Source organism: Mesocricetus auratus, unplaced genomic scaffold, assembly GCF_017639785.1.
Source record: "Mesocricetus auratus isolate SY011 unplaced genomic scaffold, BCM_Maur_2.0 Super-Scaffold_4256, whole genome shotgun sequence".
Classification (NCBI taxonomy): domain Eukaryota; kingdom Metazoa; phylum Chordata; class Mammalia; order Rodentia; family Cricetidae; genus Mesocricetus; species Mesocricetus auratus.
Window position 1 is genome coordinate 15,855,675 of NW_024429182.1, and position 25,106 is coordinate 15,880,780.

Below are 25,106 nucleotides of genomic sequence, written 5' to 3' on the forward strand. Positions count from 1 at the left end.
TATTAACATGCCCAAATCTCCTTTTTAACTGTGGCCTCAAGTTTGGAAACTGTCTTCTGCACAAAGCCTTTGTTGTATTTTTAAGGGGATGTGTGCATGTGTGTTTTTTTTGTAACAGGATTTGACCTGTAACTATCACTGAGAATTTTCTTAGAGGAGTTCAAAGCATTTTACAGGGATCATCTCATTTATCCTTCGAAAGGAAAGCAGAGGCATTTATCTCTGCTACAGACCGAGAACACTAAAAGGCCAGGATAGGTGGGGCTTTTGTTGTTGTTTTGTTAAGATCAAAAAGTAATTCTAGGGCAAAGCCAGATTCGGGGTCTGACCTTGTTACATGATGCTGCTGCAGCCTTGGAGCTCCTGCAGGGCTTTCCTTGTTTTCCCCTTGGCTATGCTAGGCTTTGAATGATTTTCAGAATTAACGTCTCATCCATTCCTGCTCCTTAAGAAAGGCTGTTAAGATGTCAGCACAAAAGAAAATTCTCCAATCATTCTTTTATGGATGTTTGGGTTGTTTTCAAGACTGAGTCTTACTGTGGACCCTTGGCTGTTGTGGAATTTACTGTGTAGACCAGGCTGGCCTTAACAGTGTGGTAATCTCACTGTCGCCCAAAGTGCTGGCATTACAGGTGTATGTCATCACACCTTGTCTCTTACACAGATTTCAGGAAGAGACACTCATCTTCCTTTGCTCATCGTTTTTTTTTTTTTTTTTTTTTTGTCTCAATGTAGTCCTGGCTGGCCTGAGCTCACAGAGATCGGCCTGCCTCTGGCTCCCCAGTGCTGTGATTGTAAGTGTACTCCACCAAGCCTGGTTCTTCCGACTCTCACTATGTAGCCCAGTTCTGCCTAGCAGAGAAATAACATGAATCACAAATATAAGTCACGCATATAATTTTGAGTTTTCTAACAGTTACACTAAATATACTGAATTCATGTCCATATTAGTAACAATTCTATGTGAGGTATTTCATTCCTTTTCTTGTCTAGCTTTTCAAAACCAGCTGTGTATTTGACATGTGTTTATAGCATACTTGAATCTGGAGAAAGTGCCTTTCACAGGCAGATGCCACCTGAGATTACAGTGGGCCAGCCCAGACCATGCTGGACAGCTTCGGTCCATACTTTTAAGACTGGTTCAGGTGAATCCTGTAGTGGTACGGGAAATGGAGAATCTACTTGCCGCATCAATGACTACTAAAGAGCCCCAGATCAGCCGTGCTCTGATGTGCTGCTTGGTTTGGGAGCTATGGACTCAGGATCTAGTATGTTTTTACCTCCCCAGATATTGTCTGACTACACGGGGACACTGACAGGATCTTGGTTCATATACTTTGTGAGACCAAGTACAACGGGGCTCTCCAACTTTTGGGTTGCAGTTTTGTAAGAATCTGGTTTGTGGCTTGTGGGAAGAAGGCATCACCTGGGAAGAGGAACACTCCCAGAACCAGAGGCCAAGCAAGCAGGCCTCTCTTGAGGGCAGAGGGACCTTCCATCCTTCCCTGATGGTTCCCGAAGCCACAGGCTCCTCCTGTGGTCTAGGGTGGGACTTTCTGCGAACTTTTCAACAACTTTTTTCTTTTTTTTAAAAAATTTGGACCGGATTTTTCTTGTGGGCCTTGAACTCATGGCCATCCTCCTGCCTCGGTTTCACACCGGGATTACAGTTCGAGTCTTGACGGCATGGGCTTCAACCAGATGTTCCCGGTGCTCCAGACGATGGGAGAGTCAGCAGCCAAGTTGGGGTTCGCACCCCGAAATGCAGGCGCGAGGGGCGGGTCCCGGCCTGGTCCCGCGCCGCCCCATGTGACCCGGTCCGACATGGTGTCGCCTCCTCTCGAGGAGGCGGCGGCGTCTGCGGCTCCGCTGCGCGTCGAGCCGGCCCCGCGGCCGCTCATGGGCAGCCAGGGCCGCTCGGGTTCCCCCGGGAACCGCGGGCCCAGGGAAGGCGAGGGCGGGGAGGCGAGGCAGCTGCAGGAGGCGAGGGTCGCGCGGGGAAAGCGAGGGAAGGGGAAAGCGGGCACCGGGCGCGGCGGAAGAGGAAGCGGGGCGGAAGGGAAGCCGGGCCTGCGGCCGGCCAGGAAGGCAGCGGGGCCGGCGGCCGAGGCGGGCCCGGGGCGGGAAGGAGAGGAAGGAGGAGGCGTGGAGGAAGGGCCGAGAAGCTCCGGGCAGCGGGATGAGGGGAGCGCAGGGCCCGGGGCCGGGCGGCGGGAGGACGGCAGCCTGGAGAGAGCTCGGGAGCGTGGGTGGCAGGCGTGGGGCGGCGTCCCGGGGACCCGGACGGCCATGGCGGCGGCCGCCGAGGAGGCGGCGGCGGCGGCCGCGGAGCCGGCCACCCGTCCGGCCGCGGGCCCGGCGCTCTGGAGCCTGCCGGAGGAGCTGCTGCTGCTCATCTGCTCCTACCTCGACATACGGGCCCTCGGCCGCCTGGCCCAGGTGTGCCGCTGGCTGCGGCGCTTCACCAGCTGCGACCTGCTCTGGCGCCGGATAGCCCGGGCCTCGCTCAACTCCGGCTTCACGCGGCTCGGCACCGACCTGTAAGCGCCCGCTCGCCCACCTGCTCCCCGCTCCGGGCCGGCCAGCGCCCTGGGAAAGGGCGGGGCGCCGAGGCCTGGTCGGCTCGGGGCCGAGTGGCACCCGGAATACCGAAGCCCAGATTCACTCCCCACACCCCCGGCTCCCTCCCCAGCACCCTCGGGGAGTCCCGGTGTCCCCTCTTCAGGATTACCCCCCCTCCGCCCCCGAGGAAGCTTCTGGAGAGCATCCCTCAGTCAGCGCCCTCCCCCGTGGGCGGCTACTCACAATTAGCCATCCTAAAATACTCTTCAGCTCTTGTGAGTTGTGGCTCTCAATTTTCCTAAATTTTTGAGCCTCTGGGTTCCTCAGCCCAGAACAACTAGGTTGGTCTGTGTCCCGCGTCAGGCCTTGAAGGACGACGCCTGCTGGTTCTAGGACCCAGGCCCACTAGGTGGTCTTTCAGTGTGGTTTTGTGGCCTTTCACCCTGCCCACTCTCTCAGGGGTTGTTAGGCTCCAGGGCTCAGATAAAGTGCGGAGAAGGGTTCAGATCCTTAAAAAAAAAAGCTTTTAGTCCCTTTGTCAACATATTTTAGGACTTGATTCAGGCAGTAGGACCCACAAAAGATGCCCGCTTGAGGCAACACGTTGGACTTGGTGTAGGCTGTATCCAAGATACTGCAGTTTGACCTAGTGGCCTGAGACCTGCGTATGCAAAACATTCCCGAAACACTTAGGTTGTTAGACCGGAAGGGGAGCGAGAACGTGTGCACACCTGTTGACGATAAAGGCTTTCGGATTGCAGCCTGCCCTTGCTCAACTGTATGTGATACAGGAGAATAACAAAAGTTTTTTTTTTAACATAGAAAAAAAATCGTTTCTACACAATTTCCATTTGAAAAGTTTTTCAGTTGCACATCCCCTTAATTTCCCAACCTGCCCTTGATCCCTTAGCCATCCCACCAGAAGAGTGCTTAGTGAGTAATATCATGGATTTCGAGGTATGTCACGTGCCGCGCCTTACCTTCCTGTTGAATTAGTTCCTCAGAATAAAAATCTCAGGGTAGGTTTTATTGGACAAAGGTTTTGATATGCAAAGGTATGCGACCAAGTCACAGAATACCAGCAAAGGAGTGAACCAATTTGATATGAGAATTAAAAACAAAAAAACCTTTGCTACCTTAGTGGGTGAGTGAGAGTATGCCAAAGTTGTGTTAGTTTGTATCTCTCATCCCTGGCCAGGATAAATATTTTGCCATGTGTCTGCTTCACCTGTGAGATTGCCTCTTTCTACTCTTTGTTACTGGGGTCTTGGTGTTTTTGTTATAAATTTGGAATTTTCTGGGTCATAAATGTTTGACTCTCGTCTATCATCCTGATAGAGATATATTTTCCAGTCAATTTTTTATTCTATTGTTTTTATTAGAATCTGCCAGTCTTGTAGTTTTTTTTCTCCTTCCTCTTAACCTGAGAAATTCCTAATACTTCCACAGACCTGCCAAATTTGATTGCCAACTGATTTTTCTGAAAACTTCATTTTTTAAATTTAGGTTAGAAACAATCTTGTTTCACATGTCAATCCCAGCTCCCTCTCCCTCCTCTCCTCCCCTGCCCTCCCCAATAACTTGATTTTTTAAAATGACATTTTTGTCATTCACTTGTTTTGGTTCAAGGAGAGGAGTTCTATTGTATTTTTCTTTAAATAGCTGCTCAGTTATTGTTACACCTTTTGTTAAGCTTCTCTTTCACTTTGTTTGGGAAGCTTACACTGCTGTATATTAAGTGTGCATACATACACACACAAGTCTGTATATTCAATTTACATCTGAACTCTCACTTTTTTCTACTTGTATATCTTTCCATTTCCATAACATTTTAAATACATTGCTCCATGGCAGAGTGTAATATATTATACTTGCTGTGTTGAAATGTCATGACTAAAAACATTCTATGCCTTTTCAAAATTCTTGTGCTTCTCACTCTGAAGCTCTGACATATAGTTTTTATTTATCATTTAGTACTGATTTGTTCCTGTGTATTTGTAGTTCATGTGTTTTGTGTTTATTGCAAAAGCACTCTTTTTCTCCATGCTTCTAATGTAGTATTAGAGTTTAAGTTTTCACCCGATTGTCTTGTTTAACCCATTCTATTCCAGTACAATTTGTTGCTGATGATGTGTATAGTCTTATCACCTGTGAACATGAGTATTTCCCCCTCCTTTTTTTTAATCTTAATAACTGTTTAAGCTAAAGGGAAAAGAATCAGAATTACATATATTTCAATCTCCAGTAATCTGTAGTAAAGTTTACTTGTAAACATTTTATGTGTTTCTCCTTTTCCCTTTCTCTCTTTTCTTATTGGCATATATTCATTGTATATAGTTCTGGATTTCAGAGAGACATTTTCTTTCGGGTATATCTTGTACTCTGACAGAGTAACTTGCTGAAGGAAAATTGACCTGTAATAGAAGTTGTCCAGAGTGACTAGCATTCAAGCTGACCCAAGCAAAGTTTGGTGTTTGCTTACTGTGGACAATGAACGAGTCAGTGTTTGTTTTTGTTTTCCTTTCTGATGTTCTAAAAGGACATTTATAAAAATGTCTTTTTATAAAAGTGCTTGGGGTCTGCCAAATGGTATTTATTATGACTTTACTATTATCACATGTGCATTTTAATTTTGTGTGTGTGTGTCCTTCCAGAGAGGTTGTTTTACTGTGGCTCTTGATAAAGAGCAGGGTTGCTGCTCTGTGCTTTGGGTTGAGAGGAGAAGTGATGCCTGTTATAGAGGTGGAGAGCATTTACCAGTGTGACCTGTTTCTGGACAGCTGCAGACACTTAATAAGCCACCAAGAGAGGTAGTTGTAGTCACTGAAGAGATAAGGCATGTACCCCGATTCACTCAGAGCATCAGGGTTCCTACTCCGGAAGTGCAGAACATAGCTCCTTGCATAACGTGGGCTGTTGCTACTCATGCCTGGAACTAATTCACTGCAGACTGGATAAGCAAGTGTGTTTTTGTGAGCACAGTACAAAACTTGACTTTCTCAGAAGGCACATGACCTCACTGCCTTTGAGTTTTATCTCCTTAAAGACTAGAAATAATCCTGCTTAGTAAAATGGGGCCTAACCAGCCGTGACTGTGTTCAATACTGGAAAGTCTTCCCTATGTTGTTTTAAAAGAACTTTTTCAATTGCTTGTCTTCCTCTTCATTCTGCATATGTCAGAAGTGGACATGGTTTGACTTGGAAATGCTGCCTAATGATAAGGAACACACACAAACACACACATAACATCCAGCTTCTCTCACCTGTCCTGAATGTTTTCACAAACACAACAGCAGAACCTGTGGGCTCGGGGACTGCACTTGCTGCTTAAGGGCCCTCTGATTTCCAAAAACACTAACTGCTAAGGTTTGCTGACCTTCCGGCCTGGGGCAGGCCCTGTTCAGTTTAGCTGTTCCTAACTGATCATAGCTTTGTTGAGTAAGATGGACTGCTTGGGTCCCTTGTCATTTGTTAATGGTCTTATTCTTGTGCTTGAAGGCATTTGAGCCACTTAAAAACCACAAACAAATAATTTGCTTCCCTTTAGGCCTCTTGCCCAGTGAACACTAAGAAGTATCCTAAGTGGTTTTTTTTTTCCCTCTCCCTGCCTTTTTTTTTTTTTTTTTTTTTTTGGATAACAAAGAGTAGTTTGAATTAGTCATCTGATTTCAAATTAGTTTTATTTGAAAGCTTTATGAATCCTAGGGAAATGGAACTATATTGGTTACAATAGTAAACATCAAGGCAGTGTTTGATACAGAAATCTTTTGAGGAAAGAATGGGTGGGCACTAACCCAGTTCAGTGTGTAAGAACAAAGCAGTAGACTCCGCTGTCCACATAGGATGCCTGATGGAGGAGAACAGAGGTACAGTCTGTAAACTCTGATGCAGATAATTAGTGAGAGCGAAGGAGGGGAAATCTGCATAGAAACCTGTTTAAATAACACTTGCAATTTCTGTGTTGAGGAAAGCTTCCTTTTCCCCTTCTTTATTTCAGCGCTACATAATGATTTTCAAGTGGGAATTTCCTTTAAATGTCCTATGGACAGTACTTGGGTACTCTCACATCAGCCTGAGATCGACTTCCCTGGTGTTAACAGTAGGGTTCCAGGAGTAGAGCTGAGTGAGGTGTTTGCCCTGGCATGCAGACTCATTCCTGTGCAGGTCCTGCAGCCCTGCAGCTCTTTGAGGCTGGAGGATGAGGGTATCCATTTCAGTGATGATTAACATCCAGAGTGGTGAGATAGATGCAGATAACAGTGTGCTTGTTTGTTTTAAAATGATTGCACCTAAGAGTGCCCACCCCCAGGGAAAAAGCATGGCGTTTCCTTCATAACTGAATGGAGAGGGCATTGCTGACTGGTTTCTTTAAGGTCTAAACTGTGATTTTTTTTTTTTTTTTTTTTTTTAGGAAATAGCAACTCTAAAGTATCCTAGGCTTTTTCTTGCTCTTTCATGTTCAGAGGTTTCCTGTAGGGATATCTTAGTTGCTTTTGAAAGGCCTTTTTTAAAAAAAATATTGCTTTTATTTTAAAATATTGTGTATAGGGGTGTGTGCCCATGAATGTAGGTGCCTGGGGAGGTCAGAGACATTGGATCCCTGGTGCCAGAGGGTGCTGAGACTAAAGTCAGGTCCTCTGCAAGAGCTATATGTGCTCTTAACCACTGAGCCATCTCTCCAGTCCCAGGCCTATTTTTTTTTTAAATGGTTTCTGAGTTAATAAAAGGAGGGTTCAGTTTACATGTTCACAGTAAATACACCTGCAGAAGCAGGAAATGGTCTGGTGGAGGCCATACCTTCAGATGCAGATTGGAAGAAAGGAGAGCCTGCTCTAAGGCTGCTGGGATGAAGTAGTCCTTGCCTCTCCTGGTCACCTAGCCTTTTGCACCACAGGGGTGGCTTCTCTCGCTTTCAAGTCAGAATCACAGAGAAAAACTAGACTCCACAGACTGCAATTGGAATTCATTTGGAAATCTAGATCCTTCCTCCAAGTAAAATTTGGGTTGAGCTTCTGAAATACAGGCTTTTAAATAATTATCTTTGAGTTCTTGACAGAAAAGAATCTCCTTTGTATGACTCTACCCTTAACTCTGGGTTGACCTTGGCATTGGATTAATCTCTGGTCCTGACTCCTAACCATGAACAGGGAGAAATTCAAGTTGACTTTGTTTTTTTGTTTGCTTGTTTTTTTCTTTGGTTTTTCAAGACAGGGTTTCTCTGTATTGCTTTGGAGGCTGTCCTGGAACTTGCTCTGTAGACCAGGCTGGCCTCAAACTCACAGAGATCCACCTAACTCTGCCTCTGGAGTGCTGGGATTAAAGGCATGCGCCACCAACGCCCGGCTTCAAGTTGACTTTCTTTGAGGTCAGGTTCTGGTAAATTTTGAAAATTAACGTGAGAAGGAATAAAGGGAAAAATGGATTATGAGTTTCAGGGAAAAATTGACTCCCTACCCTTCTCTATAGAAACCGATTGTTCAGGAAATCTCTCTGGTGTATCCTGTCAGGTGAGGCGGAGCAAGGGAAGACTTGGTTCACTTTTGAGTCAGACTTTTGTTCTGCAGTGGCTGTTAGTGGACCGCCATTGAAGCGAGATGGTTATACTAGTTAAGAATGTATATATGAATCCTGGCTCCTGGGAACTCGTCTAAACCGAGAGTGAGGCTGTCTGGAAAAAGACTTGACCCCTTGTTAGAGGGTTGGCCGCCTCGCCTCACTCTGGGTCAGTTCTTCATTTTCTTCACACTGCTCACACTGCCCTCCCTGGAAGAATGGGCCACCCAATGGGCCCTCTGCCGCCCTCTTTAGCCTACAATTAATTGCCAGCACATTCTTTCTTTTTTGGTATTTGACATGAGCTCAAATTGCTGAGAAAGGTGACAACTGTGAAATGAAGACAGGGCTTGGAGACACCTTAAAAAATACATGTAAAGGCCATTAAATGACAAGAGCAGACTGCTAGGCTCTTTCAAAACATTACCATGTCTGTTGACTTTCCATTCCTTGTTCACAGCACAAAATTGGAGGTCAAAGAATCATAGGAGTTAGAGATGGAAAAGACATTTGGGGTCAGCTAGTTCATTCCTCCGCCTTCTCCTACCCCTTACTTGAAATCATTCTGTACATTATATTTCCTCCCACAGCCCTTGTACAGTTTCCACGGTCTTCACTCAGCCCCAGCCATCACCTTCGGGGAGTCATGTGGGAGGTTCTGTTCAGCTTCTCCTTGGTGAAAAGAGACATCGCTTCTGCCCTCAGTTGACACTCGTGAACTTTGTTGGTGGTCTGGGCTGAAAGGCTGAAGGCTCACTGGATGGCTCTCTGTTGCTTGGTAATGGGGCTTCTCCTGATAGAGTCTGAAGAGCATCAGTGTGTGATGCCACCAGCAAAGAGGGGTCACTGCCGAATTAAGTCTGAGATTTTTGCTTTTTAAATCTCTTGACCTGAAGGGAATTAGATATATGGACTGGGGACAGATGGCCAATAATAATGGAAGTATATTAAATGGAGTTTGAAAAGAAATTCAACATAGAAATTGGTGGATTTGCCAGGCACTGTGTTTCATGCCTTTAATCCCAGCAGTTGGGAGACAGAGACAGGTGTATCTTGGTGAGTTTGAGGCCAACCTGGTTTACATAGTGAATTCCAGGACAGAGATCTTGTCTCAAAAAGCAAAAAAAACAAAAAAACAAAACAACAACAAAAAAAAACCTGGTGGGTTGGGGCCAGTGAGATGACTCTGTGGGTAAGGGAGCTTGCTGCCAAACCAGAGGACCTGAGTTTGCTTCTCTGGAACTCGCGTAGATGAAGGAGAGCCAACTCACTTACACGAGTTGTTTTCTGACCTTTACATGTATACCAGGACACATGTGCAGCCACACACCTTCTCTCTCCCCTCTCTTCCCCGTGCGCCCTCCCTCCCCCTACTAAATGCAATTACAATTTTTGGGGGAGGTTGAATGAACATAAAAGAGTACTGGACCTGCCAAGTAGTCAGTCACTGTTTGGGGACGTGCAGGCTAGGGAAGAAGGAACGTTGCCTTGCTGAAGCAAAGCTTCAGCGTTCAGCTAAATGGAGAGCAGATGAATTGAGGGTAGACATCTTGGGAAGGAAACCCTGTTGCCTTTGGTTCCTTTACTTGAACAGGTTTTAGCATTTACTTAGTTGTGTATGTGTGTGGGTGTGCATGCCATGGGCACGTGTGGAGTTCAGAAGACAACCTGTGGGAATTGGGTTTCTCCCTCTGCCTGGAGTGTTGAAGGATTGCACTAAGGTTGTCAGGTTTGGTGGCAAGCGCCCTTATTTGCTGAGCCACTTTGCCAGCCCTTCCCTTTGCTTTAAGGGATCAGAGAAAGAGAAGTCATATGCTCATTGGCTCCAGGGCTTGGGAAGGGAAGAGTCATTTTTAGAGGCGCGTTGGAGGGCTATCCCTAACTCCCCCTTCTTGTTCCAGCAGCTGTTGGGAGCAGTCCGAAGGGGGTATTATGTTTCTTCTGGTAACTCTGCCAAGAATGAGAGGAAATCCACAATCTGTGGGGTTTGGGGGGTGGGGTGGGGATAGGGTGGCAGGTGATGGGACAGGGAAATTAAATTGTTTTATAGTAAATATGTGGAGATACTTTTCCTGGAGAGCGTTTTACTGAAAGGAACAGTATATTTCCCCTGTTCACAAACTTAATGAGTTCCTTTCTTTAGAAAAAAGGAAATAGTTTTAGTACTTTTCTTTCTCATAGTTCTAGCTTTGACCTCCTTTTTCTGTGGATTTCCTTTAGAAAGTCCATACTGAAAAGATGCATCAAGATTCATACGTGAGTGATATGTGCTCAAGACGGGACACCCTGCCCAGGTTGCTGTAGGGAGAGCCTTTCGCCCGTGCTGTAGGGAGAGCCTTTCGCCCGTGCTGTAGAGAGAGCCTTTCACCCATCCCTGGTCTTGCCTGCAGTATGACTGTCGCCATAGCAGCCCAGAAACTGGAGATGTGAAGACTAGCTGTGGTGTGTGGTTCACACTCTCTCCATCCCTTTGTCCAGGCTAGTGCGACACTAGGGATTTTAAAGTCTGGGTACTTTGAATGATTAATATGGAACACAGTTTTAAGATTAAAAACAATAAAAAAGTAACCCTGGGAAGCAGAATGGTGTGATTATCCCTCACATTTCAGATGGGGAGTCCAGGGAAAAGAAGGCACGAGAACAAAGTATAACTCTACGTCAGCCTGTGCCTAATTCATGACTCAGAGGGGAGGTCTGTCCATTCACAATTGCACACAAATGGTGGTTTCTTTTTTTTACTGTTGTTTATTCTTAGAAAGTGCGAGATCAGCTTTTTTGAAAGTTGCATTGTAGGAGCCATGGAAAACTAATTCTGTGATCAAATGAGTGTGGGAAACGGTGTGCACCACGTTCCCTCTTGGGGATCACAATGCCCATTGGTAAATTAAAGGCACCGAGAACTCCTATAACAGAGGAACCTGTTTAATTTTGTTTTATCCTTCATTGCCCAAAATATTTGAACATAAAACCTTTTTCCTGCTTAATGTCAGTTCACATTTTGTTGAGCACACTCTGGACAGGTGCTTTGCAAGTTACAGAGCCTGGTGAGTGACAGGAGAGACAGCTAGGAGCATGGCTCCCATCCTAAGCTCACACAATGAAGGTCAGAGGTCAGACCCAGTGCTCCTGAAACTGTTGCTGATGGTCTTGACTTTAGCATAGAATTTGGATACTTACGTTGAATTTGTTTTTCTTTTTCTTTCTTTTTTTTTTTTTTTTTAGATAGGGTTTCTCTGTGGAGCCCTGGCTGCCCTAGAACTCACTCTGTAGACCATTTTGGCCTCAAACTCACAGAGATTGCCTGCCTCTAACTCCTGAGTTCTGGGATTAAAGGTGTGTGCCACCACTGCCAGGCCTTATATTGAATTCTTTTTCTTTTTTTTTTTTTTTGGTTTTTCAAGACAGGGTTTCTCTGTATTGTTTTGGAGGCTGTCCTGGAACTTACTCTGTAGACCAGGCTGGCCTCGAATACACAGAGACTGCCTGCCTCTGCCTCCCAAGTGCTGGGATTTAAGGCGTGCGCCACTGATGCCTGGCTATATTGACTTCTTAAAGATGTGGTATATTACATATGTATTGCTAGGAAGAGCTTTAAATTTTTTTAGATTTATTCTTTATGTCTAAGAATGTGCATGTATGCATGCCTGGTGCCTGCAGAGAGCAGAAGAGGGCGTCATATCCCCTGGAATTCGAGTTATGGACAGTTGTGAGTAACTATGTGGGTGTTGGGAACTGAACTTGTGTCCTCTGCAAGAACAAGTGCTCTTAATTGCTGCTGTCTTCTTAGTCCCAGGAAGAGCTTTTGGACTTACACATATTGTTGGAAGTGAGGCTAGCTTGGTCTACCTACCAGCCTGGTGCAGAAGGTAGTGGTGAATTTGACTAGTCTCTTGAAGAGAAGCAAGGACAGAGGTAGGCTAGTACTGCTGGTGCTGATGATATAGATAGGGTGGGGCTTCTTACGTTCTTTTCTACTCATGATCCCCTTTTGTCTGATAAAATATAACCCTGGGTATAAAATTATATCAAATAGGTATATAAATAAAAAGTTCACTGATGTTAAGTCATAGTGAAATGGACGCTAAACAATCTTTTGAAGATGAAATACATAATAATGAGTGAACTTTTGCAGAAGGAATCACGTGGTGGCTGACTATCTGATGCTACGGCATGTAGAGAACATCTTTAGTGTTTTCTGAGCTGAGTGTCATGCTGAGACCCTGCTTTGCATAAGTTTGTAATACAAAATGGAAAAGAATGTTCAGGACTATTTTAGGAATTGTTGGATAGTCTGCCATAATCCCAAGTTAAAATTCACTTAATGATTGTGTGTATGTATTTGTGTGGATGTATATACATGCATGTGTGAGGGCATTTTTGTGGATATGTGGATATGTATGTGAGTATGTGGGTAAACTCAGGTGTGCATATGGAGGCCAGAGGTTGACATTGGATACCTTCTGTTATTTCTCTTCACCTTGTTGTTGACAGAGGGTCTTTCACTGAACCTAGTGTTGGAGCTGAACTTAAGCCCCTGGAATCCACCTGTCTCTACATAACCAGTGCCAGGGTTTTATGTGGGTTCTAGGGAGCCTGAACATAGATTCCAGAGCTTGCACAGCAAGTAATTTATTTGCTGAGGCATCCCCCACTTTGTGCTGGCATTCTGGATATTTAATGCTATGCCTGGCTTTTACATAGGTCTGGAGATCTGAACTCAGGTCCTCATGCTTGTGTGTCAAGAATTTTGCCAACTAAGCCATCATCTCCCTAGCCCAATTAATGAAACCTGCCAGGCAGTTGTGGCACACGCCTTTAATCCCATCACTCAGGAGGTAGAAGCAGGTGGATCTCTGAGTTCAAGGCCAGTCTGGTCTGTATAATGAGTTTCAGGACAGCCAGGGCTACACAGAAACCTTGAAAAAAACTCAAGTTGGCAAATCAAACAGCAGATTTATTTTGAAGTCAAGCATTCTAACACAATGCAATCCAAAGATGTACTCACATACTTCAGGCAGCCATGTTGCTGTTGCTGTTGGGGCATGAAAGCATGCGCAGTACAGACAGCACATGTTGTGTTTCAGACCAGGCTGCAGGGAAGTCACACAATGCAACATGGACGAACTGTCAGAACTACTTCTGACTCATGATGCATTTGATTTTGGATTAATTTTTGTTTCGCATTTAGAAACCTTTTGCCATTATGAACTTTTCATGTATTTGCACACTGGGTTTCAGCACACAATTTAAGAAGCTGTGGTGCCAGGCGTGGGCACAGGGTTAAGTGTGGAAGGGCAGCTTGCTGTAGTGGCATAGTGTAGATCGTGGGTGTGAGATGGGTTAAGGGGGTTGATGTTAGGGGCCTCTGAGGAAGATATCGAGCATTCCTGTCATCCCCACTCTGTCCTGTGCGTGGTCTTGTCCTCATGGTGACATGTCTCCTGCCATTTACCTCACCCTAGATTTTGGGTGAAGTAAACATAATATGATTTAATGGTATTTCATTGAGCTTATTTCACAGAGCATACTTATAGCCATCTGGTCGGATGCAAGTACAGAGGAAGATTGCAAGTCTCACTGAGCTGCTTGCACTCTTAGAATGGGTTAGAACTAACTGGTGGGCACGGGCACTAGAGGGAAGACCTGCTTTCTGGAGAGGAAGAAAAGCAAAGAAAAGAAGAGGTGGTGCTAAGGTAAAACCCCAGCCCTAAACGTCATTGTCTGAGAGCCCACGGGTGGCCTTGTTCCAAAAGAGAAGTCTTGCCTGAAGATGGGATGGGGCCGGGCGTTGGTGGCGCACGCCTTTAATCCCAGCACTCTGGAGGCAGAGGCAGGCGGATCTCTGTGAGTTCGAGGCCAGCCTGGTCTACAGAGCGAGTTCCAGGATAGCCTCCATAACAATACAGAGAAACCCTGTCGAAAAAAAAAAAAAAAAAAGAAGATGGGATGGGGAGGAAAGATAGTGTGTTCTGGAAGTTTTCTGATCCTGGAGATTCTGTAGACTTACAGTCTTACACATACACACACATTCATGCACATGCACCCACACATCCCCCCCCACATAGGTACATACACACACAGGTACACACACACAGGTACACATACACATACATACTCACACACATCCCTCCCTCCAGGCATTATTCTTTTGACCAGGTTTTTGTATTTGCTTTTTGTTTTGGGGGTGTGAGATTGGAGACGGGAAATGAAAGGTCATTCCGGATAATGTCCTAGATCATTTCTGCTCCTCTGGACTCACTTGCTAAGACTTTAAGGGGCCAGGTAGCTACGGTGGGTGCTTATTGTATGCTTTTGTTTAGAATAGTTCGAGCACGGGGAGTGCAGTGAAACTCTAGTGGTGACTAAGTGCCTGAAAGCCTAGGTGGAAAAATGAGCCCGGGGCAAGAGGATGGCTGGGAAAATGGCAGTCCAGCCAGGCTGTGGGCCAACGTAGAGGTTTTTCCTTGCATTAACAGCCATGGGGAGAATTCTTTATAGTGCACTGATCATGTTGAGGGGAGCACCCTCACTTATATCAGTAACTGGTTAGCCAGTGGCCATTTCAAGGCTGAGGGTAAGGCCTTTATTGATTTCCAAGGCCCATCAGCCTCTATCCTCCCAGGCTCTTTTCTTCTGCCTGGTTCTACCCTTTTCCATTGAGTGGATGGAGACTCAGGGGAAGTAGATTTTTTTGGGGGGGGAGGGCGGGGACTGATTTTTCAGGTAGAGGCTCATAAAACTTAGATACAGTTTGGCTACCAGCTAGGGAACTCTCAGAGGATTGATGAAGGTGATGAAAAAGCCATTAAGTTGTTTTTAACAAAGTTGAGCCACATGGGATGCTCTAAAAAGCTGAAGTTGATTTGAGGGACCACAGCCAAGTACTTGGTTATGGCGTTCACCTGAGGAGAAGACGCCTGCATCTTCTACTGTCTGGTCACGGTTTCTAAAGTTCAACTTCGAAAGTTTCTCTCCCTGAGACCCCTCAGGGAAGTCTCAGACTCCATAGGAAGTGTCAGTCACCAAGTTGCTAAGTGACCAGGGAGATGGGAGAGACATCCTTATCCTAAACTCTGTGGGCCCCTTCCTCTCCATGTCTGCCTTCTGTGACCCAGAATGTGCCATTTTTGGCTTACCTGTGTCTGTTAATTTGGACCTCATTTAAGGAGGAGAGGTGAACTGCAGACTGTCTCTGTCCTGGCGTGGGGAAAGACACTTGCGGGGAGTGTTGGCACAACAGTGTCTGCTTTTTCAGTCAGGCAGCTCTTCTCCAGCCCTTGGCTCTCTCCCTGTAAGGTGAAACCAGGGACCACATCCACCTGGTAGGAGAATCCAGGAAAGGACTTCAGGGTTAAAATACCCATGCCTGTCTAACAGCCTGCAGCCTAAAAGATGGAATATTTGCTACCAGAGGAATAACTTTTAAAAGTTATAACTAAATTGATTAGGAGAAAAATATGAATTTAGATTTAGCAGTGATGTCCCTGATACTTAGTACCAGCCTAGTAGATGTATTTGTGTTTACAAGAAAATAATGATCTGTGATGATAAATGATCACTTTACAAATTATAAAATTGGTTTTATTTTTATTTTTATTTTTATTTTTTGGTTTTTCGAGACAGGGTTTCTCTGTGGCTTTGGAGGCTGTCCTGGAACTCGCTTGGTAGTCCAGGCTGGTCTCGAACTCACAGAGATCCGCCTGCCTCTGCCTCCCGAGTGCTGGGATTAAAGGCGTGTGCCACCAAAGCCCGGCCTAGGTGTTATCTTTAAAATACTACACTTGTGTGAATTATATTTAAAGGCATTTTACTATTGTAAAATTGTTTGTGGATGTGTATGTTTGATACGTGTGTAAGTACTGAAGTATGTGCCACTGTGTTCTTGCAAAGGTCAGGGGATAGCTTTTGGGGGCTGGTGCTCTCCCTCCATTGTGGATTCTGAGGATCAAATTCAGGCATCAGGCTTGTGTGGCAGGCACTTTTACTTGAGCCATCTCTGACCCTGTGTGAAATATTACCCTCATTTTGTAGGTGTAGGAATAGATATAAGGTGCCCGCAGTTATATAATACACACTGGAGGTGACTCCAGTGTCCTGAGTCTGCTTTCTATGCTTCTCAGAACTTTATTTAATCTATTTAGTTAAAGGAAAGTAGACACATTATCAGTTATGTGGTATATTTAAAAACTTGTTCATTGCTGGGTGTGGTGGCACATGCCTTTAATTCCAGCACTTGGGAGATAGAAATAGGTGGATCTCTGTGAGTTCGAGGCCAACCTGGTCTACAAATCTATACAGAGAAATCCTGTCCTGAAAAATTAAAAAAACAAAACAAAAACAAAAAACCAAATTAAATCAAACAAAATAAAATTGTTCACATCTCAAACACCATTAATATACATCTTCTGATTTGTTAGCTATAGAAACAATTTTATATGGTAATTTTTACTTAGTCTTACAATTATTATTTACTGTACAACAGCTATTTCCATGTTTTGAGTCCTCATATTTTCATTCAAGTGGTTGTACATGGTATATTCAGTGTGTTAGTGTGTTCTTCCCTCCACAGGAAAACATTTGGGCTGTTTCCAGTTCATACATTATATAATGTATTTTTCGTTTGACTTATTTATTTGTAATACAGTGCTCATTATGGAAATTTGAGATCAGAACACAGAACCAGCAATGTAACCAAACCAAAGTGCTTATAAAGTCAAAGGCTTGTCAGGGTTTCCCACTTAATAGATGTAAGGCAGCATTTTAATAATTGTTTTAAGGTATGTTTCATACTGTTCATAGGCTCTGTTGGGCATGTATGGCTGGATACTAGAGACTAGTGTTGTTTTGATAGATTTTTATCAGCTCCCTAAAAGTTGTAGAGATGAAACTTGTATTTACAATGTTAATTTCCCTAACTCTGTTGCTTTCCTTTGAATTTTTTTCCCGCCTTTGTGAACACTTCAAATTTAATCCAAACAATTTACACACTTTACAATTCATGCATTTTGTTTCTGCTTTTCTTTGGCGTGTGTGTATATATTTCAGTTTCTTCTACCTAAACTATCTTAAATTGATGTTTGTTTTGTTTTATTTTTGCCTTTTTTTATTGTTATAAGACAAGATCTTGTATATAGGTGAGATTGTCCTGGAACTCACTACTGACCCAGGCTAGCTTTGAACTCACAATAAACTCTTCTGCCTCAGCCTTTTGAGTATTAAGATCATAGGCTTGTGTTATGTTCAACTCACCTCCCCCTTTTTTATTTTGCTATATTGTAGTATGAGATAGCTGTCCAACCTGTTTTTTCCTTTATCGGTGTATGTTCAGTTTTGTCAACAGCATCGTTTACTCTCATTTTTTATTTATGCAAAGGGTTGACCCTAGAGCCTTACAAATGCACATGTATTTTACTACTGAGCCACCCCTGCCTCCGTCACACACTGCCGCCAAGTGTCTATATTTTATTTTATTTGTGAGCCTCCTTGATGGCCCCACTTTTGTTTTCTTTCTTTTCTTTTTTTTTTTTTTTTTTTTTTTTTTTGGTTTTTCGAGACAGGGTTTCTCTGTATTGTCTTGGAGGCTGTCCTGGAACTCTTTCTGTAGACCAGGCTGGCCTTGAACTCACAGAGATCCGCCTGCCTCTGCCTCCCGAGTGCTGGGATTAAAGGCGTGGGCCACCACCGCCCGGCCTTTGTTTTCTTAAGATAGTGACTTGCTTCAGGCTAGCCTGGAAGCTGCCACATAGACCAGGTGGCCTCAAACTCAGGACCCTCCTCCCTGAGCTCCTGAGCACTAAGATGCAGGCCTGTAGCATCACACCCGGCCCAGATGATGCATTTTTGATAGATAGACCCAAAGCCCTTCAGTCTTAGATATAGGACAAAAATCCTTAGGAAGTTTCTACAGGCTCCCTTCCCAATGCTTCCCATCGCCACCTTGTTGGTTAGCCATCATTATATAATTATGAGTTTTATTCATTTTTAGGTTAATTAGCCCTTTTCTTAAGTTCATGCAAAGGAGCTACAGTTTGTGTAATATTGCCTTCATTCAGTATAATCTGATTTTTGTTTGTTTGTTTGTTTGTTTCTTAAGTAGGCAGAGAAATGGTTCAGATGTTTACAGCACTTGAGGACCTGGGTTTGGTTCCCAGCACCCACTTGATGACTTACATCTATCCATAACTCCAGTTCCAGGGACTCTCATGTTCCCTTTGGCTTTTTCAGGCACAAGACATGAACATGGTACACATATATGCATTCAGGAAAAACCACTCATCCCCGTAAAAACATAAAATAACCCCCTGCTGGACCTTTTGCTAGAATGGCTGTGCCATTTCTTTCTCTGCCATCATCAAATAGAAAACTTCCTTATTGGTCTTTTAGAATGTGTGAACATAAACGCTAAGAATGGTAGTCCGTGCCTAATCACATCACTTGGGTGTGAGGCAGACTGAATCAAGGCTAGCCTAAGCATAGGGAGAAACATTTCTTCTTCTTTTTTTTTTGTTTTTCGAGACAGGGTTTCTCTGTATTGTTTTGGAGGCTGTCCTGGAACTGGCTCTGTAGACCAGGTTGGCCTCGAACTCACAGAGATCCACCTGCTTCTCTGCCTCCCAAGTGCTGGGATTAAAGGCGTGGGCCACCAACGACAGGCCATTTCTTCATTTGAGTACACGTCCTTTGCCAGATATATATGTATTATGAATATTTTTCCAGAGTCTTGCTTGTTATGCTCATTTTGATGGCATAGTTTTAATTTTGATAGTCTAATTCATTAGTATTTTTCTTTTATGTTTTTGTTTTCTGTGTCCTAAGAAAACTGCCTAACACGCTCCCCCCACCCCCACCAGATAGACATGCGCCTTTTCCCCCCCATAGATGGGTTTATATAGTTTTCTTCTAATAGCTTTACATTTTAGATTTTATGTTTTGATTTATAATATATAAATTTTTCCTGTCGTGAGGTAGGCATCAGTCAGGGTTCATCTTTTTCAATATGGGTACCCAGGAGTTTCAGTACTTGAAATTTAACGAAAAAAATATTTTTTTTATGTCACTTTTTTTTTTTTTTTTTTTTGGTTTTTCAAGACAGGGTTTCTCTGTGGCTTTGGAGGCTGTCCTGGAACTCAGTTGGTAGTCCAGGCTGGTCTCGAACTCACAGAGATCCGCCTGCCTCTACCTCCCGAGTGCTGGGATTAAAGGTGTGCGCCACCAACGCCTCGCTTATTATGTCACCTTCTTAGCGCAGTAGGCAGTATATCAGACTCATGTACTAGTGTGTGCGCGCGCGCATGTGTGTGTGTGTGTGTGTGTGTGCGCGCGCCACGCGTGCATGCGTGCGTGCTCACAGTGTGAATGTGGGCAGGTGCATGCATGATGTGTGGAGATCAGAGGACAACTTTGGGAGTTAGTTCTCTTTCTCTACCACGGGGATCAAACTCCTTTGTAAGGTTTTTGTGGCAAGTGGTTTTTACCCATGGAGCTGTCAGTCTCACTGGCTCTAGCACTGTTTTTTTTTTGTTTTTTGTTTTTTTTTTGCGTGTTTTTCACTAGATTGTTTTGACATCACTATAGACACTTGTAGTAGTTTAAAGGATTGACTTTCCTGCTGTGGGTTTCTTGACCAGCAAGTACGGAAATGGAAGTTATTACTTCTGACCCCATAGTCCCTTTAGGCTGTATTTGGTTCTATTCTGGATGTTACCAAGTCCTGACCCAGTAAGTCATAGAATCTTCTCTTATTGGCAGTGAGTTGTAGTGACTGAGTTCTTTGTTGTGTTTGGACCTAGGATGACCAGCATCCCAGTAAAGGACCGAGTGAGGGTGTCTCAGAACTGGAGACTGGGGCGCTGCCGACAGGGGACTCTGCTCAAGTGGAGATGTGGGTAAGTAGCTTCTTGATTTTTTAAAAATATTTGCTTGTTTTTATTTTATGTGTGTAAGTATTTCGTTTGTCATGTCCCTGCCCCACTGACTTGTGCATATGCTTTTTGCTTTCTATTTTGTTTTGAGATGGGATCTATGTAGCTGTGGCTGTCTTGAACTTATTGTGTAGACCGGGCCATCCTCAAACCTACAGAGATCTGTCTGCCTCTACCTCCGTAAAGTCTGGGATTAAAAGCAATGCACCACTACGCCTGACTTGTGTATAATTATTTTGTCTGCTTGTGTATGTCTGCTATTTGAGGAAGTTCCAAAAGGACTTCAGATCCCCTGGAGCTGGAACTACAGATGGTTGTGAGCCATCATGTGGCTGCTGAGATTCAAACCTGGATCCTTTCAAAGAGCAGCCAGTGCTCTTAACTTCTAAGCCACCTGCTAGCCTTCTTGATTGTTTTTAAGGCTTTCCAAGATGGAAGAGCATAATAGAAAATATGAATTAAAGCCAGGCAGTGGGGTGAACTCCTTTCATCTCAGCACTTGGGAGTCAGAGGCAGGAGGATCTCTGTGAGTTCGAGGCCAGCCTGGTCTACAGAGCAAGTTCTGCAGCAGCCTCCAAAACAATACAGAGAAACGCTGTCTCGAAAAACCAGAAGAAAAATAAGGAAAAAAGAAAAAGAAAATTGGGATAGGATCCACCTAAGTTACTCAGGCTGACTCTTTAGCCCAGACAAGCTTTGAAATCAAGACCTCTGTGTATCATGTATTCTCTGTGTATCATGTATTCTCTGTGTATCATGTATTCTCTGTGTATCATGTATTCTCTGTGTATCATGTATTCTCTGTGTATCATGTATACAGTGCATACCAGAAAAGGGCACCAGATCTCATTACAGGTGGTTGTGAGCCACCACGTGGTTACTGGGAATTGAACTCAGGTCCTCTGAAGGAACAGTTAATGCTCTTAACCCCTGAGCCATCTCTCCAGCCCGAGACAGAATTTCTTTGTGTAGCTCTGGCTGTCCTGGAACTCTTTGTAGACCAGTCTGGCCTTGAACTCACAAGAGATCCACCTGCTTCTGTCTCCTGAGTGCTGGGAGTAAAAGCAAGCAATACCACCACCCAGGTGAAAATATAATTTTTTTAAAGGCAAAATGGAATATTAGAGATATGTGAAGTAGGCCTTAGAGTGCCAGTGTGTGTGTGGTGTATGTTCACGTGTGTGGGTATTCAAAGCAGTGCTTGGAGGCCAAGAGAGGACTTTGAGTGACCTGCTCTATTACTCTCCGTCATATTCCCTTGAGATAGGGCCTCTGAATCTGGAGCTAGGCTAGCAGCTATCAGGTCTCAGTGACCCTCCTGTCTCTCTACTCTTCACCCGTCAGGTCTCAGTGACCCTCCTGCCTCTACTCTCACTCTTCATCCCGTGATCCTCAGGTCTCCAGTGTTCATCCATCAGGTCTCAGTGATCCTCCTGCCTCTCTACTCATCACCCGTCAGGTCTCAGTGACCCTCCTGCCTCTCTACTCTTCACCCGTCAGGTCTCAGTGACCCTCCTGTCTCTCTACTCTTCACCCATCAGGTCTCAGTGATCCCCCTGCCTCTCTACTCTTCACCCATCAGGTCTCAGTGATCCCCCTGTCTCTCTACTCTTCACCCATCAGGTCTCAGTGATCCCCCTGTCTCTCTACTCTTCACCCATCAGGTCTCAGTGACCCTCCTATCTCTCTACTCTTCACCCGTCAGGTCTCAGTGATCCTCCTGCCTCTCTCTACTCTTCACCCGTCAGGTCTCAGTGATCCTCCTGCCTCTCTCTACTCTTCACCCGTCAGGTCTCAGTGATCCTCCTGTCTCTCTACTCTTCACCCATCAGGTCTCAGTGATCCCCCTGCCTCTCTACTCTTCACCCATCAGGTCTCAGTGATCCCCCTGTCTCTCTACTCTTCACCCATCAGGTCTCAGTGACCCTCCTGCCTCTCTACTCTTCACCCGTCAGGTCTCAGTGATCCCCCTGTCTCTCTACTCTTCACCCGTCAGGTCTCAGTGATCCCCCTGTCTCTCTACTCTTCACCCGTCAGGTCTCAGTGACCTCCTGCCTCTCTACTCTTCACCCGTCAGGTCTCAGTGATCCCCTGTCTCTCTACTCTTCACCCATCAGGTCTCAGTGATCCCCTGCCTCTCTGCTCTTCACCGTCAGGTCTCAGTGATCCTCCTGCCCTCTCTACTCTTCACCCGTCAGGTCTCAGTGATCCCCCTGTCTCCCTACTCTTCACCCATCAGGTCTCAGTGATCCCTCCTGCCTCTGCTCTTCACCCGTCAGGTCTCAGTGATCCTCCTGCTCTCTCTACTCTTCACCCGTCAGGTCTCAGTGATCCTCCTGTCTCTCTACTCTTCACCCATCAGGTCTCAGTGACCCTCCTGTCTCTCTACTCATCACCCATCAGGTCTCAGTGATCCTCCTGTCTCTCTACTCTTCACCCATCAGGTCTCAGTGACCCTCCTGCCTCTCTACTCTTCACCCGTCAGGTCTCAGTGACCCTCCTGTCTCTCTACTCTTCACCCATCAGGTCTCAGTGATCCCCCTGCCTCTCTACTCTTCACCCATCAGGTCTCAGTGATCCCCCTGTCTCTCTACTCTTCACCCATCAGGTCTCAGTGACCCTCCTGTCTCTCTACTCTTCACCCGTCAGGTCTCAGTGATCCTCCTGCCTCTCTCTACTCTTCACCCGTCAGGTCTCAGTGACCCTCCTGTCTCTCTACTCTTCACCCGTCAGGTCTCAGTGACCCTCCTGTCTCTCTACTCTTCACCGCTGGTCAGGTCTCAGTGATCCCCTGCCTCTACTTCACTCTTCACCCATCAGGTCTCAGTGACCCTCCTGTCTCTCTACTTTCACCCACAGGTCTCAGTGATCCTCCTGCTCTGTCTTCCCCTAGGGCTCTTCTCCTACCTCACCAGAGGTCTCAGTGATCCCCCTGCCTCTCTACTCTTCACCCATCAGGTCTCAGTGATCCCCCTGTCTCTCTACTCTTCACCCATCAGGTCTCAGTGACCCTCCTGTCTCTCTACTCATCACCCGTCAGGTCTCAGTGATCCTCCTGCTCTCTCTACTCTTCACCCGTCAGGTCTCAGTGACCCTCCTGTCTCTCTACTCTTCACCCGTCAGGTCTCAGTGATCCTCCTGTCTCTCTACTCTTCACCCATCAGGTCTCAGTGATCCCCCTGCCTCTCTACTCTTCACCCATCAGGTCTCAGTGATCCCCCTGTCTCTCTACTCTTCACCCATCAGGTCTCAGTGACCCTCCTGTCTCTCTACTCTTCACCCGTCAGGTCTCAGTGATCCTCCTGTCTCTCTACTCTTCACCCATCAGGTCTCAGTGATCCTCCTGCCTCTCTACTCTTCACCCGTCAGGTCTCAGTGATCCTCCTGCCTCTCTACTCTTCACCCATCAGGTCTCAGTGATCCCCCTGTCTCTACTCTTCACCCATCAGGTCTCAGTGATCCCCCTGTCTCTCTACTCATCACCCATCAGGTCTCAGTGATCCTCCTGTCTCTCTACTCTTCACCCATCAGGTCTCAGTGACCCTCCTGTCTCTCTACTCATCACCCATCAGGTCTCAGTGATCCTCCTGTCTCTCTACTCTTCACCCATCAGGTCTCAGTGACCCTCCTGTCTCTCTACTCTTCACCCATCAGGTCTCAGTGACCCTCCTGCCTCTCTACTCTTCACCCATCAGGTCTCAGTGACCCTCCTGCCTCTCTACTCTTCACCCATCAGTGCTGTGGTTATAGGCACTCGCTACACAGGTGCTGGGAATTCGAAATCCGTCCTTCATTCTTGAACAGCAAGCACTTTCCCCACTGAGCTATCGCCTTGGTCAAGTGCTGTACATTTTTGATGATTGTTGTAGCACACTTATGCCTTATCAGCATCAAAGCCTGTCATGATTATTATTTGGCACCTTACCCAAAAAGTGTTTCTTGTTGGTTGATTTCAGTGGATTGTGAGCTTTGTGACTTTTCATTCTGGCTGACCATCCCTCCGCTGATAGATAAGGCATACTTCTGCCTTTGGTGACTGTCATAGTGGCTGTTCTTCTGCTGTGAAGAGACACCATGACTAAGGCAACTCTTATAGAAGCCAGCATTTAAACAGGGGTTACTTACGGTTTCAGAGGGTTAGTCTATGATCATCATGGCAGGAAGCATATAGGCATGGTGCTGGATCAGTAGCTGAGAGCTTCTACATCCTGACCCACAGGCAGAGAGAGAGAGACAGAGAGAGACTGGGCCAGGGCTAGGCTTTTGAAACCTCAGAGCCCATTTTCAATGACACACTTCTTTCAGCAAGGCCATACCTACTCCAAAATGCCACACCTCCTAATCTTTCTATCCTTCTCAAACAGTTCCACTCCCTGATGACTAAACATTCTAATGTATGAGCCTAGGGGGACCATTCTCATTCAAACCACCACAATGACCCTTTATCTTGCTTGTGCTGTTTCTACTGGTTTGGCTGATGTCGGTTTCTGTGAATTATATGGTGGTATATTAAAGAAGGTATGAAAGAGAAAGATGGATTTACCTTCCGATTTCCATTTTTACCTGGTTGTGGTTTTCTTAAAAAGCAGGATCTCCTTTGTAGCCCAGGTTGACCTCAAACTTGCCAACCTTGTACTCAGACTCCTTAGTGCTAGGATTACAGTGCCATCATACCCCGTCATTTGTGCCTTTTAACATCAAAGAGTAATTTCTCTATCAAGTTTTTGCTTCTGGTATTGTCTTTTAGGGCTTTCATTTAAGGCAGTCTGGCAAATAAACACAGAACAATTACCAGGTTGCCCCAGGATTTGTCACTGTTCACCTGGCATGAACCTGGTTTCTTATCCTAGCTAAATGTCTGTTTACCACATGGTTGTAAGTACATGAATTCCAGCTCACTCTGTTTGTTGCCCATTTGAATGTCCTACATAATTGTGAAAAAGATGAAGAATACAGACATATATACACATGCTTTACACATGTTCTATATAACATATACATAACACTTGTAAAAACTATATGAGCAGAAACTCAGTTACTACACAGTCCAAGCTGCATTTAATGGCCCAG

General features: G+C 45.3%; 1 protein-coding gene across 10 annotated transcripts in view; it reads left to right on the forward strand.

Moving 5' to 3' along the window:
• Positions 1–1,502: 1,502 nt before the first annotated feature.
• The window catches only part of Fbxw4 (F-box and WD repeat domain containing 4), a 90,811-nt gene continuing 67,207 nt past the window's right edge, over positions 1,503–25,106 (forward strand). For 2 of the 10 annotated variants that reach the window (XR_002384932.2, XM_040743766.1), the window contains exons 1-2: positions 1,530–2,540; positions 19,905–20,000. Coding sequence is in view for 8 of the 10 variants with exons in the window: in XM_040743766.1 (XP_040599700.1) it covers positions 1,687–2,540; positions 19,905–20,000 (950 nt within the window). In the remaining 2 variants the exon portion in view is untranslated. Of the gene's footprint in view, positions 2,541–11,832; positions 13,809–18,111; positions 18,358–19,904; positions 20,001–25,106 lie in introns of those variants that run through there. The other 8 variants (XM_040743771.1, XM_040743768.1, XR_005876676.1 and 5 more) reach the window with 8 other exon arrangements.